We start from the raw sequence: 20,926 nt of genomic DNA, 5'->3' as shown, positions 1-20,926 counted from the left end.
AAATGCACATCGTATATCTCCAGGTTTGACAGAAGCGTCGAAATAATGGAGTAACGTCTCCGAACGGATAAGTAAAGGTATAATTTTTTTTCCTGAGGGCAATGAAAGGTTTAAATAGCAACAAGGCCAAAATCAAAATACATACAAAGGACCCATTCATTCGTTTTACAGGGAAACGACCTGAGTCCGAATAACCTCCACTACACGCCTGATGTAACAGCTTGAGGGTAATCCATACATGTAGGTAGACCATCAAACAGTAAAGTAAATAACGCATTAATGAAATGATCATCACCGAGATATAAAGACGCCCTCGAGTTTTCGACTGCCTCCTCACGGCGATCCCTTTTTGTAATGATAGGGATGGGAATATTGAGGTAAGATGTATCTTTAACATAAGTATTAATATATTCGCTTAAAAATAATTTAAATGCACAATATTACTTTTCTATTTCAATTGTTTATACTTAGACCCGAATTCATATGAATATAGGTCCTCAGATATTCCAATTGTGAGGCCATTTCACCTCCCATTTTTAAATTTTAATTCCCCTTGACCTTAACCAATGCATTCGAATGCAGGGTCCAATTGATCTTGAGGGCCTAGGCTGAAGCCCGATTAGCTTATAGGAAAATCCGGCCCTGCTCATAGTACATATAATACATCGCCGTTAAAGAGGCATGTGCAGAGCCGTGGAAGGGGTTGTGGAGGCTTCAACAATCCCCCTCATCACCTCAGGTTTCGCAAAAAAATGATTAAAAGCGGCTGAACAAGATGCATAATAGCAGTTAACTATTAACATAGAAACTGGTTTTATTTATGGATTCATATTTACTGCTACTTCCGCGGAATTCCACAATAGATTGATACGCAGGAAATAGCATTTGCTTGTTAACTTTCATCCCATAATAAGGAAGGGCTGCATGGTAACCATTTTTAGCAGAATTCGCCACATCGGAGGATCGACTAAGTTCCGTTTTTTCCCGATAAAATAAAAGGTTTCCGAAAATTTAGGCCATAATCAAAACACGACGGACACACACAATCCTTTTTTTTTGCAAGTAAGCAGCCGGTGTCCCACCACCACCCGCCATACGTCTATCGAGGCCACTAGATGCGAGGATTTATGCAACTTCAAGCTATGCGGCTGTCTCGTCGGCCATCACGGCATTTCGTGGAAATACGCGCAATATCTACCGCCGACTTTGACGTCCTGTCCAGAATTAAAGCAAAATGGGTTTGTAGGGGTAAAAAAACTATGGAAATTGTAAGAAGAATCGCGCGAACTCAATTAAAAAGAGTCACTTAACAGTCAGGGCAAACAGGTGTATGAGGAACCACAATTTTCCGTCGTCTATCCGCCACAAGCTTACGGAGCAACTTCTGGCTTGTGGAAATAATCATAGGACTTGACGTTTTTCCAGGGTTAGCTGCATTGGTGTTTACTACATCGGATTCTTTCGAACTCTACAAAATCAAATTATTGCTTTTAGGTAGACTTCAAAAATGAGGAGGTGCAGACGATTACATTGGAGATCAACCTGATGGAAAACGATTAAGAAGTTTTCAAAACGTGGAAAGAATTTCTGAAGTGGTCCTTCCACTCCGTAGATCCTCGCCTTGAACGCGACAACGTTAAACTATAGGAAAAAGAAGAAACGTTGTAAAACTTAACCTTAAATCGATGACTATTTTCGAAACGCTGTATCATCTTCAAGAATAGTGTTACAAGTGGCTTTCACTTTCAAGACAAGTAAGACAAGACTCGCTAGTCTTGAAAATGTAATAGTGCATCGAAACTGGTCGACGAATAAGGTCAAGTTGTAGAAAGGAAAGTTCGTTCTTTTTTCCAACTTAAAATGGAATCCTACATGGTTGAGGCCTCAAAATGTCAGTGAAACATTAGCATTGATTACGGTTGATGGAAGTTCTAATAGACTTTATCGGCCAAGGTGGCTGCGGGGTAAAGTCACGATCTCTCGGTGGTCGTCGTAAAGTCCTCGCCTGTCAAGCAGGAGGTCGCGGGTTCCATTCCCGCCTCACTAAGTTACCCCTCTCTCGTGCATGGTTTTTTTTTCACGTTTAACTGTTAACGAGTTTATAACCCCGATGTAAAAGGCCGTATAGAGGTGTTTTCGGTGGTATGGAAATATATGTACAAAAAATTAAAATAAAAACTCCTCTAAAATCTCCTATTAAAACCCCTTCCAAGTGTCTTGGTGAACCCACACTTGGATACCAAACGAAAGAGATCTTAATAATGAAAAACACTTTGTTACTTCCACAAAATTCACAGCTTCTATTTTATTACCGGTTTCGGATATTACACGAGTAATAGCCGAAACCGGTAATAAAATAGAAACTGTGAATTTTGTGGAAGTAACAAAGTTTTTTTCATTATTAATATGGAGCCCTTCCACAACGTAAATGCTTCAAGTTTAGATTTAAGGTGTAATCTTATTTTCATGGGCCAGAATGCACTAAAAATGGCTACTTTAAAAAAATTATAAACTATATAAGTAGTGAATAGCACTGTACAGCACTAATGTTTCTTTACTTAAAAAAATTTATTTATTTCCACAACGACATGACTGGCAAACCGGCTTTAGGTCACGTAAAGGCTGGGGCGGATACAGAAAAAACTCAAGGGAGGGGGGGCGCAAAAAATATCTTGAGCTTTTTTTACTTTTATCGTAATAAAAAAATAATCAAGTCACATGCAAAGTTTACGAAAGTTTAATAAACTGATTATACGCATTCACAATAAAATGCCATCATACGATATTAAAAGTTACTATCGTAATTGTGCACTGTCTGGCAATGCGGGCGACCCCGCAAGAAGGGTCACGCATAGCCGAACGCATTTGTATCCGCCACAGCGTATAGGTAAAATAGGCCTTCATCAGACTGTCGAGAGTGGCAAAAAGATGGATGCATACACGCACTTGATCGCGCTGCTAAGTGCGACCAATTCTGGAGCAAATACTCGTCGGGAGTAGCTCGAGAGAACTTGAAACAAACGAGAACCGTGGCAGAAATCGTTTGCGCAGGTGGCGAGGTACTCCGATGACGAGAAGGCCTGTTGTTTAAAAGGAAGGAACGCTCGAACGAGCCAAAGACCGGAAAAAAATCGCCTCGTCCCACCAGTTATGCAGGTGCGTCTGCCAGCGAAGCATATTTCCTTTTTGAAGGATAGTCTTACCCTCCGATTCATCAAATTCCCACTCAAATCGAGCAGCCCAGCCATCCCTCAAGAGGAACTATACACAAGAGGGAACATTAGCACACTTGCTTGCTCCCGATGACGATAGAATATTCAGAAATTTGAAATTTTGTTCCATTGTACTCCAATTGACTGAATTTTCAAGCAGAAAAATAGTTATAAATTCTATAGGTGGCGTTGATTCCGTTAAAATAGATGACGTCAGTTAATTATGATAATCAAGTTTTGATATCATGATAAAATGATAGTCAAGATTGATTAACTCAAGTTCCATATGGAAAAATAGTTTATAAATATCTCAATAGATGGCGTTGGTTATAATTTTTTTTCAAATATTTTTACAACTTTGGTTTAACCAATTACAATATTCACCACTAAAATGAAGAAAATAAAAATAAAATAAAAAAGATACAAAACCACCATTTTTCCAAATACAGTATAAAATGCACTAAAAATAAAAAAAATGAGCTTTCCACCAATCGGAAAATAAGGAGTGTATGATGATTAGGTATAGATATTAATGTAGCGTGTCAATCCTTACTCGCCCTTCAGGCTGCACATAATTAGACGCTAAAGTCAACATCGGAACACCAACTTCAATGTTATTACAGGAAATGGGAGCAGTTGGCGTATGAATATTTATAAACTGATTTGAGAGAAATCCTGACACTCCTTCTTCGTCAGCAATAAAATTCCCAATCGAAATACACGAATTACAAAACAAATACCCTGGCCCTTATATACCAGGACAAATACGATCAGCCAATCAGACTCATCAACTGGATTCGGATTTTCTCGCAGCAATTTCTGTCTTGGTCGCATGCGCAAAAACCAAATATGGTTGTTTGTATTCACTATGATATTTTACAGAATACTTTTACACTGCTACAATAAGGGTGTTTATCATTTTTCGAGCTTACTTTTATGTAAATATATTTTTTTACACTTACTCTGAGGTTTAACGGACTAGTTAAACACCACTACAATGAGGGTATTAATGGTTTGTCGAGCTTTATTCGTAAGCAATATTTCTGTCAAGGCTTAGGTAACACATTGAAACAAAAGGAAAGGATATTTAATGGTATCTCTAATAACTTGTTGTTTTAACACGTGCAGTGGCGAAACTGACTGCTTAATAGATATCGATTCAAATAATAGAGCTCTCACGTCTACATTATTGGCGATTTCATTCAGACGCAGTCGAAAACAGGTATAAACACCAAAAAATACCATCCCAAGGTCATGAACGATACTACTTCCCGTCCAATACAACATATTTTATCCACGATAAGTATTCACATTGATTTGCTTCAGAAACCACGACACCGTAAAGGTCAATGTCGTGCAACGATAACGCGCTTGCATACTCCTTCGAAGTCGGCGAAAGGAAAACCGCTAAACTTTGTTCTACGGAATATGAGAATAAGCATGTGGATAGCACATTCTGGGGGTCACATTACAAGTAAGTCAGGAAAAATCAACTGTACTAAAAACTGAAAATACCTAGGTAAATGTAAGCAAACAGATGATCGTTTAGAGTCGGTAGGGCCCACACCTGAGCGTAATGATACCCCAACCAGATCGTAATCACTATATTACTGCCATTGACAATACAATTTTAAAATGTGAATCGTAATGCAGTTCCTAATTACAGAAAACTGGAGAACTTATAATTATCAGAGAATCATTATTATTTCTGGAAAATCATTTTTTTATTAATGGGGAATATTCAAACATATAATCAACTAAAATGATTTTATTGGTTTAAAGTAAAACTTAATAATGAGGGAATAAAGATTACTGAATTATCATATTAATTTACACAGCTTGGTATAAATTAATAAAACGTTTCTCACCCTTAATGCCGTGGGATACTAATAGAACAAAATTAAATAAATTTTTGAAATTTTCAACTACCTGAAAATCTATGCCTACAAAAATTTCGTACACATTTGTTAACGTAATACTTCGAACCTAAAATAAATGTTAAATACATGGAAAATCGTAAGTAAATCTCGACTACGCAGCGTGGTTGTTAAGGTGAATTAAGTAGAAAATTATTCAATCTTTAATATTAAGAACACTAAAAGTATATTAACGTAACGTGAATTGTCTCGATAAAAATGCTAAAAAGATAAAGAAATATCAGGGTGAAAAAAGAAAGGACATAAGACAAAGTGACGAACGTGGATAAACTAATTTGGATGATGAGACATATAAAAGAAGAAATACAAAGAGGACTTAAAACAGAAGGGAAGTCTCACCTAGACTTTGGTGCTTGAACGAATTTTGCATATCATTAGAAAGAAGAACTGAATTAGGCAATTGGTTCCACGCAAAATTAAGATAGATAAAAATAAAAGATACAGGAAAATTTTACACAGGCAACATGTAGACATGTAGGGGAAATTAAGCTGCCAAGATATCCAATCGAGTAGGGTATGTCCGATTGGGTACACACTAATGGCCTGGGAAAATAAATTCAAAATGAGGGTGCATTTTACTCTAAGAGCTCTTATACTACGCGGAACTTTCTCCTAACTACCACATCCAAAATTACTTCCAACCATGATCACTTGGGTACAATATAAGCCATGTATTGCCTCCAATGGACCTTTCTCTTTAAGTGCGAAAATTCCAAAGAGGAAAAATCACATTCCTTCACCGGGATTCGAATGTGAATCTCCCGTGTTCACGCCAAATTTTCTAACATTCGAACTACCTAGACATCTTCTACTTCGGCGGGGTTCCTCCTCAAGTTGGAAAAACAAATAATGTCATTCGTGAATGGCATACGATCCTCTGAAAATTATAATTTGTGCAATTCGCACCGCTTTCCTTCCACCGCTGCGTTACAGGGTTCAGCAAATTACAGAGTAAGGGTATGATGCGAGACAAGATATTATTTACCATGATTTAGTCCCATGCTTCTCTACGGAAGTGAGGTATGGTGTGATATTTGGAGGAGGCGACCGACAGCTTAAGTCATTTGCGCCATGAGGGATGGGTACGTAAGGAAGTGTGGAGAGAAACCCGGCGTCGGCATTAGCCTGCTCTCGACGAAAGGCGCCCAGGGGACCACAGCTTAACGTCCCATCCGACGGGCGGATTGCTGTCCTTGAAATGTCCTCCGGACATAACATTCAAGCAGGAATCAGGCAGTTTCTGAAAATTCTTTGCCACCCCCAGGATTTGAACTCAAGCCCACGGGATGGGAAGCCAACACTCTAGCCACCACACCAACCCGATCCCCTGAATTAGTCCTTGAATTATAAATACCCAAATATTTTATATCACTACTACATAAAGAAAATTAAAGGAAGAGAACTGTTCTTGTCCTGGTATTTTAATTTTCTTATTTTATCTCGGAGCTGTCATAGGATAATTATGCCATGCACAAAAATATATGTAGGATTAGCTGGTGCATTTGATTCAGCACAATATGAATTCGAAAAAAACAATACGACGGCTATTGGACAAATCGAAAGTTACTATGCACAATATGCTCCTTGATAAAAAAAATACTTGCTTTTGTACTACACATATCAGCAGAGTTTCTCCTTAAGTTAAATAACAAATAATGTTATGCTACCATAAAATAATAAGCCTATATTCGTCAAAATATAACGTGTGGCAGGCTTTGCAAAAGATAGCTTCATACTGGTGGGGCGATGATAAAAAAATGACAGGAAATGTTGTGGAAAACCTGATGTCATAATATGAAGACCGAAAAGATTACCGAGGGCTCGGTAGTGATGAGCTTACGAACGGTCGATAAATGCAGTCAAGAAGAAAAATGTATCCTTGGCATCAAAACAGCATGCACACGACACTTTCTAATAACACATACTTCATTCCAACAAAATATTATTTTCTAAAAACAAGGTACACTCAAAGAATCCGCTAAATTCCCCTCCATGGGTAACTTAACTGCAAGAAGCCCGTCATTGATAACGATCATAATCCACTACTCTCACTATTCCATTACTGTAAGCAATTTGCGAAAATTTGAAATTCAAGTAATTGACCTCATTTTCATCTTTTTACCTTTTATATCTCGCTTTATTCTTCCGCGACTCGCTGCTGGTGACAGTTCACCTTACTGATACAAGGTGGCGCATGCAGAATAAAAATTTGACCACGATTTCAGTCATTTTTTTAACAGTTCACGAACTTACCACTTAACAGACGCAACACACTTAGGATTGAAGCGTTAACAAAAAGTAACACACGCATTATAATATTACTTCAGTAACACAAAATAAATTACAGTGTTGATGAACTATGTGAAAGGAGATGTAGCAAAGAAAAAGACTCGTGCAATTAGAAAATGGATAAAACTATTTTCCTCTTCATATGTTCAAAACGTAACATCAAAATGAATAAATTCATAAGGTAAGGCAAATTCACCAAGGAATTCAAAGTTAATCCCGGTCAAGGCGGATGATTTTTTCTCTGTGGATCTTTCGCACGATTGTGCATTGCGGGTGACCCCGTATAAGTTATCACCGTGGCTAGTCCTGGTATACTTTAAACCAATTAAAAGTTAAGAATGAAAATAAATAGTAGAGTATCCAAATCATAATAAAAATCTTAATAAAAAGAAAGACTTGAATTTACCCCGACCTGTTCCCGAGAAATTGAGCAAATAAATTAAAATAAAATTTCCTCTACATGAAAAAATATTCGATAGTATCCTGGAATGTAACTGGAGCCAAGTGAAGTTGCTAGTAGTCAATTGTGTCCAGCATGCTTGAGGAACTGTCAAAATTTTTGCCTTTAATTTCCTCCCAAGTACTTCGTTACGAATAATTGCGAGCCTTTAATTTTTGACACAGGAGTAAAAAAACTGCTCAAAAACTTCAACAATATATGATCAATCAGCGCCTACAAATACCGTTGGCAATTTAAATATATACTGTTCACCTCATAACCTAACCAGGGATTATTTTAGCGATACGATGAAATCTCTATGTTCGAAAGAATGAAAAACTGAAATATTCCAAATCAGGGTTGATAAAAATCATGATTTTTTTCAAAAAAATCATTTTTGTTGATTTTTTTTATTTAAATCGGATTTTATTGATTTAAATGAGATTTTTATGATTCTCCATTCATCAAAAATTCAGTCATTTGCAAAACTAACTATTTGGGCAGCATATTGGAGAATGATCGTTTGCAAAAACAACAAGAGGCAACATACTCTAAACTCAATACAACATTTAGTAAATCAGGGGAGAGAACTATGGAAATGCCAATGGTATCAAATTAAAAATTACACCAGCATAATATAAAATTGCCATTGGAAGTATCAAATGTACTATATTCTGCGGTTCTAAAGCATATGAAGTTTAGAAAAATTCTGTAATTGCAACTTTGTATGGTGCCTACGCTTAGAAGTTAAATCAGAAAACAATTTTTTTCAACGGATACACTAGTATTCTAACCAAAGCCATTTTTTTTAAATTTCATGTTACATGCATTCCTACAGTATCATTTCTACTTGAGAGCCACCATTGTGCTGATAACTGTCGATTCATTGTATTAATTAAGAAATAAAAATAAAAATTAAGCACTTACAGCTTCCTTTTCTTGACTCTTTAAAAATCAAACATAAAGATCACATTATGATTTAAATCAAAGTGATTTAAATCAATCAACCCTGTTCCAAATGGCTCACACTGGAGGATGAATTTCTTCCGCTCGAACTACTCTAAAGAGTTCAGACAACAGAAAACTATACCTTATTTTCGTTTATAGAGTGGATCGTATGATTCAAAAGTACTGATTTACAGTTGGTCTCATATGACGCACAGAGAGCAAACCCAGCAATTAACTTCATCCGTGGCAACGATCTCCATGTTTCACTTCATGCTCGACTTGACCAACGAAAAATAAAAAAAAGGAATACGTGAGATTTAGCCGCTACGCTCAAACGGCAAAAAGCTACATTTCCTAACCCGAAGACGGAGACTACTAGACATATCACATTCAGAAATGAAACTGGCTGCTACATCACCATCGGGCGCACTTAATACGAGAATATCTGAAATATCGCAAAACTGCCTTGAGAGATAATAGTTACACCTCTTTTAATGAAGTGCACACTCTAAATATACAAGTCGCTCCGCCAATACGGTCACCAGTACCGCACCTCGAAAGTTTTCCACGTTATCCTGAACTTTTTAACACGAACACACAATAGAACTCCACAATTGTTGTAGAAAATCATTAAGATTCACCAAAAAATGAAATTTTTCTCTTATATAAAAATTTCTCTGAAATGGGCCTGACTACATTATTTTCAAGTCTCAATTACTTTCCATTACATGACCTTTAATTTCTTCCGAAGTACTTCGATATTGATAATTGCGAGACTTAATTTTATGATGTAGGAGTAAGGATGCTCAAAAAATTCAACAGCATATAATAAATCAGCGTCCACAAATACTGTTGGAAATTTAAATATGTACTGATCGCCTCATATCCCAACCAGGGAACTAATTTGCCCCATAGCTCCTTGTTTCCATGCTGAGTACCATTGCAGAGAGTAGCGTGGTGTACGAGTGATAATAAAAGGCCAGAGAATAGTCTGATAAGAGCGTAGCCCTTTCCGGAGTGGATACGTGGAATGATGCTTAGAAAGGAGGATGAGAATCGGCTCAAGGCACTGGAGAAGTAAACGCGGAGAATGTGAGGTACGAGGAAGTGCTATACATGGTGGGTGGAAGGGAGTAAAGTCTGAATTACACTCAATTTTTTCATTCGATATAATATTTGTTTTTTTTTCTCGGCGAACAATTGCACTAAAGTTTTCTCGGGCTTCGCACCGGGAATGGAGGATCTGACCCGGTGAACCCGAGAAAATTTGACTGCAGTTTTTCCATTCCTTTGGAGGGACAACTCCAGCGACCGCTCCAATGATGGGGGAAGATTAATTACCGTTTCACACCGTCATTTTCCGCGATGGCTCGAGGGATGGATATCCCATCCCTTTTCCTATCATTCAACACGTCCCTTTTCCGCACCGTCCTTCAGCCAATCAGAACGCAAGGCCGCTAACAGAGATTGTAACGCCACGCTTGGCTTTCAAATGAAAGGCATTTGTAAATACGGAATATTGATGGAAAAATCGATGGAAAAAGGGACAATAAGAATGACGGTGCGATTCAGAAAATGATGGCTCGAGCGATCACCCTTTTGGTCCCTGACAACCTATCGCTAAAGTCCATTCAGTGTCTCTATCTCTAGAACTCCGTCACTTTGATGGACGGATAAAATGATCGTGTGACTTGAGGCCTGACGTTGCTCGGAGCAGAAAGGGGAGATATGGAGACAGGAGGGTTAATCTACACCTATACACAACCTCGTAAGCCGCCTCGTTTGGCGGGGGGTGTTAAAGCCTGAATCACACGATCATTTGCTTCGTACCTCTTGAAATGATCACTCAAGCCATCGCTTTTCGCGACCGGAAAAGTGATCGCTCGAGTGATCATTTCTCTGAATCACACAATCATTTGCTTCGTACCTCTTAAAATGAGCACTCAAGCCATCGCTTTTCGCGACCGGAAAAGTGATCGCTCGAGTGATCATTTTTCTGAATCACACGATCCCTCCAGCCGTCGCTTTTCGCATCATTTCCGCTGTTCTATGTCGTTCCCACGATTGTCAAAAGTTGCGCTGCAATCGCTCCATACGGGCATGCGTTCTGATTGACTGATATGGGGTTTCGGTGACGGTTTCGGCGACGGAAAAAGCGACCAGACGAGTGATGAAAAAAAAAGCGATGGGAATCCTCATCATTGGAGTGATCGCGAAAACAATTGCCAACGACGATCATTTGTGAGTGATCACTCGAGTGATCGCTGAATTGGTCACGCGAAAATGACGAAAAAAATGATCGTGTGATTCAGAATTGAGACACCAGCCGTTAAAAAAAAAGAAAGGGAGATTCTCGAGGAGATGTGATATTACCGTGTCCCACCTAGTATTAATTAAAGTCCTTTACTGTTCGGAGGGAAAATGAAATCCTACTCTCACTCGTTCGACAAAATATCACTCTCATTTTATCTTCTCTGTCGACCATAAATGGAACGCGAACTAGAGATGGAGGAGATGCAGAGAAAACCTTGATAGATTGATGTTGGGTTAGCTAGGATGGGGCAAGATGAGAATGATTCATCGGCACTATGAAAAGTAATAGGCCCAAGGCCGAGCTCTATTGAAGAAGAAAATCCTATACGGTAAGTGGGACGGGGTTGATTCGTTAAATTTGTTACTCTGGTACATTTACATGTGATAACACTTGATACGTAAATTACTTACAAAAGTAAATACGATAAATAAGTAATAGAAGTCAAAACATTATGAGTTTGACACGGACTGTCGCGTGTAGAATTATGCGTTAATATGAAATCCAAGCATGGAAGATGAGAATAATAATAATAATTCATCTTATTGGGAGAGGCTGAGACAAGAAAGTCCCATCTTCCATCTAACCCCTCGTCATACATTAAATATTTGCAGAGGAATACATCGTCAAATTACCATTGAAATTGAATGATAAAGTCAAATTCGAACAAAAGAGACATATTAGTATGCTTTCAAAAACAACAAAAAATGTTATTATGACCGTTTTACACGGGGCACGTACTTAAACGATCTGATGTGTGTACGAAGGCGCTAATTTCGTTCATGCATTCGAGCAATTCCACGCCAATTGGAGAAAGAAATGCAGTTCTAACCTGCCCCGTGTAAATCGGCTGCCGACGTATGAGATTAGGACTCGGGAAACGCAGACTATAAGGATAATAGGGATGAACGATGGATCCTTAATGCAACTGCCTAGGAAATCAACATTTTTTAAAGAAACGACGAAAAAATTACCATCATTGAAAAATCGAAACACCAGCAATCGGAAGACCTTGGTTTGAATCCTGGACCAATCCCGGAATATTTCTTCACTGAAGATCTTCATCTTAGCCATCAAGTACTGGGTAGCACAGTCGTAGATTTGTTTTTTTTTTTGGAGTGGAAACAGCTAGGGTCATTTTGCACCAATCAAATCATTATTTAAGAATGAAAGTACGTTTTTGACTCACTTTATCCGCTGCTGTAGACTTTGAAAATGCAAAACTATTTTATTTAATCGGTAATAGTTAATCAAAAACGTTCATTTCTTTTACAAACAAGATTTCAAGGGTGATATTATCCGGGAAGTCGCCTAAGATGTAACGATTTTTACCAAAATCCCAGTTACTTTCGACGGAAAGTCGATAAGGCAAGTATTCACCGTGCTCGATCAGAATGCTTTCACTTTCGGAACTTTAGTAAATCACTTTCAAAAGGGGTATTACAATGGTGACACCAAGGTGGCTCCTCTCCCGTGAATGTCAAGCCCGTACTGGACACGTAATTGCACAATCTGACACGTAAACGAAGACGCAGTCAAAACTGCGTCGTGTAAAGCGGTTAATTGCTGGAACGAATGCAAGGATGCATAGACGTGAGATGGCATGATTGCCCCCGATATAATTTCGATCGTGCATTCGCGTAATTACACGCGATAATAAGAAATTAATGCATTTCTAACCCGGAATTACGAGTCGCGTGTACATCTACATACCACCCCGGAAGCCGCCTAAAAAGGCGTGTGGCGGAGGGTGTTCGGACACATAAAAAGGAAATGGGAAATTACGATTAGTATTTATTAAAGTCATTTATGGTTCGGGGGAAAAACTTTTTCCCATATATATCCGTTCGGCAAAATATTTCTCTCAATTCTGTCGGACCAGGAAATATAGTGGGGCTCTAGGATGACGTTTTCTGTGTCGCTTTCAAAGATATTTATTCTCAGTTGCTAAAGCAATCTAAGCCTGGAGTGCAGCATCTGTGTCTCAAGCGGCTCCCTGCCTCAATCGTTTAACGTCTGCATAACGCTGTCAGTACGCCCGTAGCAGTTTTTCAGTACGAAATGTAGTAATGACAATGTAAAGCGGCCTTAACCCCTACTACTTCCATTTATTTTCTGAATATGGTGCTCCTATCCTCTATTTATTTTCCTGTGGTTCTTTTTAATGGGCAATGAAATGATATATTGTAGAATGTAATCAACGTATAACAGTGAAATAAATGTGATTATTCATGGGCCTACCCAGCGGAGGGCAGCTGCCCCCCCTAGGAGCAAAAATCGCAGAAGTCTTAAACGAAAATCAGAACTGGATTGAAAAGAAAGTGATCAGCAAATTTTCTTTTCACCCATGAAAAATGATAGTAGAATAAGGCATGTAACTAAAATATTTTTTGCAAGCAAATATAAGCAGTTAAAATTTTCTTAAAATGTCGGTTTATTTCAACTTTTCCGTGCAAAAATGTTAAGACTTGAACGACCATGGCTTGTCCCCTGCCCTTCCCCTAGTTTTGATCCTCGGAACGCCCATGTGATTATTATTTCATATTATCAAATATGTATCTAGTTAAATCCATCAAGAAAACAGCTATCGCTACTTGTATAATTTGATTATATTACCTCCAATGAATCATATTTCATAAAATATGAGTTCTTTTTGTACTTTATGTTTTAACATTATTAATCCTCTTAGTGCTATCCTTCTTCCTGGGTTACTGGCGAGAAATTTGGATGGTATTTTCATAAAATGTAGCAACTAGGAAAAACAACAATACAAAGCTATTCTATTACATATCCATAAGGAGTTTTTTTATTGAGGTTAAACTGGTTAATATTGATAAAATATTATTAATTTTGCTGAAATAAAAGATATCAATGTCATTAGTTTTAAATAATGCACCACATAAGAGCCGATATATTGGCCCGCCGCACTAAAAGGATTATGCTATCAAAATATTTAAACTTTTCCCTTAAATGGTGTAAAAATTATGAAAATCGCGCAATGACGTGTGTAGCTGAACATATCAGCTCGATTTAATCCGTGGAAGGGCCCGCCATCAGTCGCTCATAGCGCCATCGCCATAGGCGACCCATCGCTTCCTGCCTCCCCCAGCTGTCTTTGCCCTCGCCTCGGCGCCAGGCGGAGATGTAATTTCAGACATGCACATGCTTCAACGAAGTGTTTCCGTGCCTCCAATCCCGCACCGCAGCTAGTGTATTGAAATTTGCCGACCGAACCCCGGCACGACGTAAAGTGCATAGGCATTATCTGCGGAAACAAATATACAGGGCTGTAAATTAACACTTACCTAGATGACCATAATATGTAAAGTAGATCTCTACCCCGATGCTGATCATTCTTAATACCTTCGTGTCATTTCTTAACAACCAATCCTTGATGCAAGGAATAAGTGTTGGGTATCATTTTAACGAGTGAATTTAGTATTATTAAAATAAGACATTGCAATATTTCCACTTAGTTTTATTATCGCACAACGCGTTTCGTCGTTACAAACAACATTATCAACACTTGAACACGACGAAACGCGTTGTGTAATAATAAAACTCAGTGGAAATATTGCTGTCTTATTTTAATAATACTATGAACTTCCACCATATTGTGCCCAACATCATACAAGATATGAGTGAATTTAGGTTTTTCATTTGTTTATTTAGAGGTTAGTCCTACGTAAAAAAAATGAGAAATTGCGATTCTTTAAAAAAGACGGATAGCGTGATATTACGCCCATAGCACGCAGCGTAAAAACAATGGCCTGTGATTGAGGTGAGCGCAGGGGCGGATTCATCATCAAATTCAGGGGGAGGTCATGACCTGTGTCTCGTGAGTATGGAAAACCTGAGAGAAAGGGGCCCCGAGAAAAAAATTTTAAATACCCATTTTGGAGCCTAAAATTTCATTTTTACCTTTAAAAACAGATGATATTGAACAATTTTATCTTATCGTGATACTTATGATACAATAGCTATTAAACTGATATTTTTTTAAATTTCGATAAAATCAAAGGGGGCATGACCCCTGCGGACACCCCCTAAATCCGCAACAGGGGGAGAGATGAGATGGAGCAACTGTCAAGAGTCATTGCGGGATCCTTGTACTTGTGCTGATACCTGGATTCTGGCCACTGCCGTTGAGTATGTATAATCCCTACCTTTTGAGCACACTATGGTGAAAATAAAAAATTACCTTTAATCACTGGGTGAAAGAGAGGAGTAATATGTACTATCATCAGCCGCTGTCTATTGATATTAGATGATGGTAACCTCCAGACATAGTAGCCCAAAGACCAAGAGATTGTGAAGACCTAGACCCCTCGAAATGCTTGAAATCCATGGCCTTATACCGGTATCCCCTCCAACTGAATCCCAAAATGTACTTTTTCTCCAAGGTCCGTGAAGTACTTTTACATTTTAAGGATCTTTACGAATCTCCCCTCTTCCGTAATTTTTTCTGGCTAGGATTGCACGTGGACATTTTTTATAAATCATACACTGGCTTCAAAGTAACCCTCCCTAGACCTTTTTTCCTCTAACAATATTTTCAAGTCTTCCATAAAATACCACCTGAACAATGCACCGCTGTCTAACCCATAACCCCCCTTCTTATGTTAAAACATTTTGTTCTCGATTTGTTTTTATTCATTCATTGAGTTATCTTTAAGCTGTTATTTATTTAATGTGAACAGCCACTTTAAAAGCCTCTGTGCCGTTTTTGGAGGTGAAATGAATATACACACCTTATTTTTGTGGCTAAAATATTTCTGGAATACCATGGACAACAAGATCTGATTCATTTCGTAACATCATAAGCCACCATAATTTCACGTAAGAATACGCATCACTACCTCTCGATATGTCTTATTTCGCCTTTTTGGCGAAGTATCACTTAATTAAAAATTACGCTACCACCTAGAAATTTTCAGGATACATAAAGTAGACCTTTCCCAACATTCACCTGTAATTTGAATACTGAAATTTCACTCTTAAAAATTTTCAAGTAAAAATTCCAAAATCGAGATACAGGCAATTGTTATATATTATATCCTGAAAATTTCATGATGATAACTTAATTTTGAAAAGAGTATCGTTACCATAGGTGAAAATCGAGCGGATAAATGCGACAAAACGCGTTTTACTATTATTTTAAAGGTAGAATTTCACCGTTTCATGTCACTGACGGAGTGTATCTTCCCGGTCGTATTCATAAATAGACTTAAAAGTTACGAAAAATTTCTATTTCATAAAAAACTAGATAAAATTTTCATATATGAGACGCAGATAAATATTAAGAAGGGTGTTCCTATACATTCGGAAATTTTGAAGACATTAACGTTATTTTTAAATGTAACGGATGCGTCCGGGAACTGGAGACCGAATTGTGGGTGCAGCGGATATGCAATTTGAATTCCCCTTTGCTAAGGCTGTTTAGGAAAAAACTAATTTCTACCGTTCTCCCGTATATGAATGTATGTACACGAAAATTGTACCGTGAAAAACAAATTTTCCGAAACCGACGCGAAATTCTGCCTGACTTCGCAGGATATACGCGGAGGCTTCTCTAGCAAGTCTTGACACTTGACATCGACATATTTTCGTCTGCATGAATTCCAATCAATTAAACGTGGGAAATATGGATTGAGCATTAATTTCGAGCGAGCCTTCGCAGGTAAGTATATTTTTAGATTCCTTCACGTGTATAAAAAGACTTACACGGTAATATACGCCTAAAACAAAATGATGATTGTTAGATTGTAAAGGCTACTGATGTCAAAATTAACATTGAACACATAAAACTACGAAAAGCAAAGATGACAGCCTACGTTACTTAAATTTTCGATCCGAAGAATGGACATTCCTACTACTTACGCATTTACGTAACATCAGAAATACGATGCCGAGTGATTAAACTACAGTCAACTAGGCAGACTAGGTAAAACCTGGGACCTATTGGTGGTTTTAGGAGGCGTATAAAACAATATTGATGGAAAGTAAAGGCTAAATTCCACAGATATTGTGCGTAATCAAAAAGAACCTGTTTCTGGGAAACATAAAGAGAAAATCTTGCCATTTCTGTATTTTAAACTACTATGAATGAGGTTCCATACCATGTTGTCACGTAGTCTTCCGTGGCGTCGATTCATTGATTTCTCCATCTTTCCGGTGTTTGGCGTGTTGTTTGTCATAGGGTGATATTTGTGTGAAACAAAAAACCGGGAGACGCAATTATATGGTGTACGGCGAGGACCCTTATCAACATTTCTGCAAAAATCAAATGCTAAAAAAATACTACAAAGATACTGAGATAAAACTTTCATAAAATTTAAGGTACTTTAATACTACTAATTTGTAGAGTTTCGGTAGTTTGTCACACTTCCTATGTCCGTTATTCGATACATCACCATGTATTTTGATTGCAATTGATATATCCGTGACCGTATTCAATGTTTACCATTTGTCACCCAATGACAAACGAAGAGGCGAAAACCCGAAGAGATGGAGACATCAACGACGTCCAATACACGTCGCCTGATAGCGTTTATCAACATTTCGCGAAGATTACAACCAAACGTACTGCTTGAACCATAGTTCGAGCAGCCATAGCGCTGTCCTTGGGGTGGTGAAATTCCCACCGCCGGAAGCGGGAAATAATTTTAGCAGGCGACCGTGTTGGTATGGCGGCTGGAGAACCGGCTTCCCATTCGGGGGGCCCAGGTTCGTATTCCAGCAGGGGCGGAGCAACCGCTCGTGCCCTAACCCCCCACTACCGCAAAAATCACTTCCACTTTCAATGCTCCATGAAACATTACGCTAGCTTCGGAAAGCTTCCGTTTAACCGGCAGAGGTCGAAACCGTAAGTAATAAATTAAAGCTGTTCCAAAATCAACAAATGACTAAAGCTCTTGGTCGCGTCTACACAGACAAGAGGCTGTAGCGAGAAGGCAAATTACATTGCAAAGAGACGAAACAGCGTGGAACATATTTACTCCGAAAGGTTTTTCCAAACTCAACAGATTACTGAAGCATTTGGTCGCGTCTTCAGACAATCGCTGACTGACAACGGGCAAAAGCGAGAAGGCAAATTAAAAAAAATACATTAAAATTATATGCAAAAGTGATGAAGAAGATATAGTTTCCGAAGCTGTAAGAGATTAGGAATGACGTGAAACGCTGGAAATTGGGTGACAATTGACAGATATAACATAACTTCTCATAAAACCATCACGTAGGAGGAGAGGCTATGTCGCAGGATTTTAGCTGTTAACCTTAACACCGAAATTCTTATCAGAAAGGACGTCTGGTCATACGTTGGCTTCAACCATTAATTCTCAAGATCGTCTTCAAAAAGACGCTGCGGCCTCCATCCTACATTTTCGGGTAAAATAAAAAAAACAAAAAATCCCTCGATCCTAACCATTCAATTACTAATTGACACTAAATGACGACATCAATTCAAATGGCTATGACAACTGATTTGCTGTTATTATATAGAATTTGAACTCAAATGATGATCTGTGACAGCTTCATTCTCATTATTCATGGGAAACAATATTTCCAATGGATAAAATTATCACTTCAATTTGAGGGAGTCACAACCAATACATGTCTTGAATGAATCCAAATATGACAAAACATTTTTAATCCAACAGGCACATGGAACATGGTGCTTCGTAGAGGTAACATGAATACTAATAACAAGCGGACAGATTGGCACTTGACATCGACAAAGATTAAGTTTCATCTGCATGAATTTCAATCAATTAAACGAGGTAAATATGGGTTGAGCATTGAGATCGAGCGAGCACTCAATCCAAAAGTAGGTAATTACAAGCCTTATGAATTTGTGTAATTGAATAAACCATTTAATATTTAGCAGATAACAAAAAGCCCTTCATACATAAAATTTACCTCAACGAAGACAAAGTACTCTATGATAATTGTTTACGATTCTAACGGAAAGCATTAGAATGAAATGAATTTTCAGGGCAAATTATGGCACCATCAAGGAAGTACACTACCTTTTGGTTGCACGGTGAACAGCTGAACCGACAAGCTCATTCTGAACCATAGCAAACATCGTCTTACCGATGCTGACCAATGTCAGCGATAAATGATTCACTCAAAGCTACTGCCCCTTTACATAGTTAAAATTCCTATGCCACAAATATGGCACAAAAACATGAAACAGTCCAGTACTACCTGTCACCTCAAATCTACATTTTTACTTCGGAAAAAAAACTATTATTTAAAATATTTATTGAGATGGCTAACTGTACAAAATAACAGGCAGAGGGAATTTTTAAAAGATTTTTTACTCCAAAAAATTAACAAACAATTGCCTTTAACGAAGCATCATTCACGTTCACTGATATATTTTCAAGGCTATATTTTAAAGTTCCCAAGTTTTCAAGGACATTGAGTCTTTTAATAATTAGGAAAGCAAATCATACAACAGAAAATAACGCAATAACGTTAAATCGTCAAAATGATACTATTTATATGAAAAAAAAATCGAATGAAGTGAGTTTGGACGTCAAAATCTGTCACATTTTCAACATTTGGTATTTCAATAGTTACCAGAATGACATTTCATCGTCAAAAATGAAATAAATAAAGGCCAAAACCAAATTTTACGACGGAAAAATAAAGAAAAATGTCAGCATCTTAAGAAAAGAATGCCCCACGGATACTGAGGAACAACAAATCTAAAAGAAACATCGATGTAGCTCGTGCATAAGCGTACTCATATTTCAAATATTCACAGTAAACAACAGTAACAGACAGTAAACACAAATCACTGCTCGCCAGCAAATTCATAACATTTCTCGGTAACGAAATCTAAACTCGTGTAGATTTCAAAACATGGTATGTCCTTAGTAGACGTGATCAGTTAAGTTTACTCACTCTCGAACGCTTGAAGAAAGAGCTCGTGGTCAGCCTGCATCTGGTCCATTCTGGGATTCTTGGATGTTTCCGCGTCTTTCTCACGTTTCTTGGGAGGCATTTTTTCATACAATACTATGCACAAGTCACAAAACAAATCAATTAACTTAATATAAACTAAAAATTCCTACACCCGCGAATACCCTTCCCCTGCCGCACATCGACTTCACTGCCTCCTGGTGGGAGAGTCGGCAAGGCTTTCAAATGAAATTTATTTACAAATTAGGGGTTGGTGGCCTCACGAAATATATATATGCGTATTTTCAATTTCCGAAAGGATTATTCGTGAAAAGGGATTGAGGTACTTTGAAATTTTAGTTTTTTACTATTTAAAAATCTAATCCTTTTCATTTTTTGTTCAAATGATGGATATTAGCAGTTCATTAAGGTTTCGTTTGAATGTTTCGTTTCGTTCCACGCAGTTAATCACAAGCTAAGCCCAAAGATTAGTTTAAGAAAATTGAATAAAATATTCGAATCTAAGTTTTTGTCAATGATGAGAAAGAAGAACTTGCATGAAAGCCTCAAAGTCCGCGCTTTTAGGTGCATTTCTTATAATCGCTTTATAGTAACCGCTTGTCGTGTTGCGGCTGCCGCCAAATAACTTCAATATATTTTTACTCGTTAAGTTTGCTTTCATTTTTATATAGCTAATTTGGACACATCTGTGCTTTGTAGATTAAGCCGAACGGTAGCCGTTCGTGTAGTTTAATGAGGGATGGATATTAGTCAGCCTTGGGGAAATGAATTAGTGTGTAATTCGGGACAATTTTTTTCACGAAGAAATCATAATTATTGAAATATCGGCGCCCTAACCTCAGGTTTTGATTCTTTT

General features: G+C 37.9%; 1 protein-coding gene across 3 annotated transcripts in view; it reads right to left on the bottom strand.

Annotated features, from left to right (window-relative positions):
• LOC124169599 (polycomb protein suz12-A) overlaps window positions 1-20,276 on the bottom strand; it is an 89,888-nt gene extending 69,612 nt beyond the window's left edge. For all 3 annotated transcript variants that reach the window (XM_046548238.1, XM_046548239.1, XM_046548240.1), the window contains exon 1: window positions 20,053-20,276. In XM_046548238.1, the coding sequence (XP_046404194.1) occupies window positions 20,053-20,152 (100 nt within the window). In that variant the 5' untranslated portion in view covers window positions 20,153-20,276. The remainder of the gene's footprint in view (window positions 1-20,052) is intronic.
• Window positions 20,277-20,926: the final 650 nt, after the last annotated feature.

The sequence above is a fragment of the Ischnura elegans genome, chromosome 12, assembly GCF_921293095.1.
Source record: "Ischnura elegans chromosome 12, ioIscEleg1.1, whole genome shotgun sequence".
NCBI lineage: Eukaryota > Metazoa > Arthropoda > Insecta > Odonata > Coenagrionidae > Ischnura > Ischnura elegans.
Note: the sequence above shows the minus strand (reverse complement) of the source record. Positions and strands in the feature narration are given on the sequence as shown.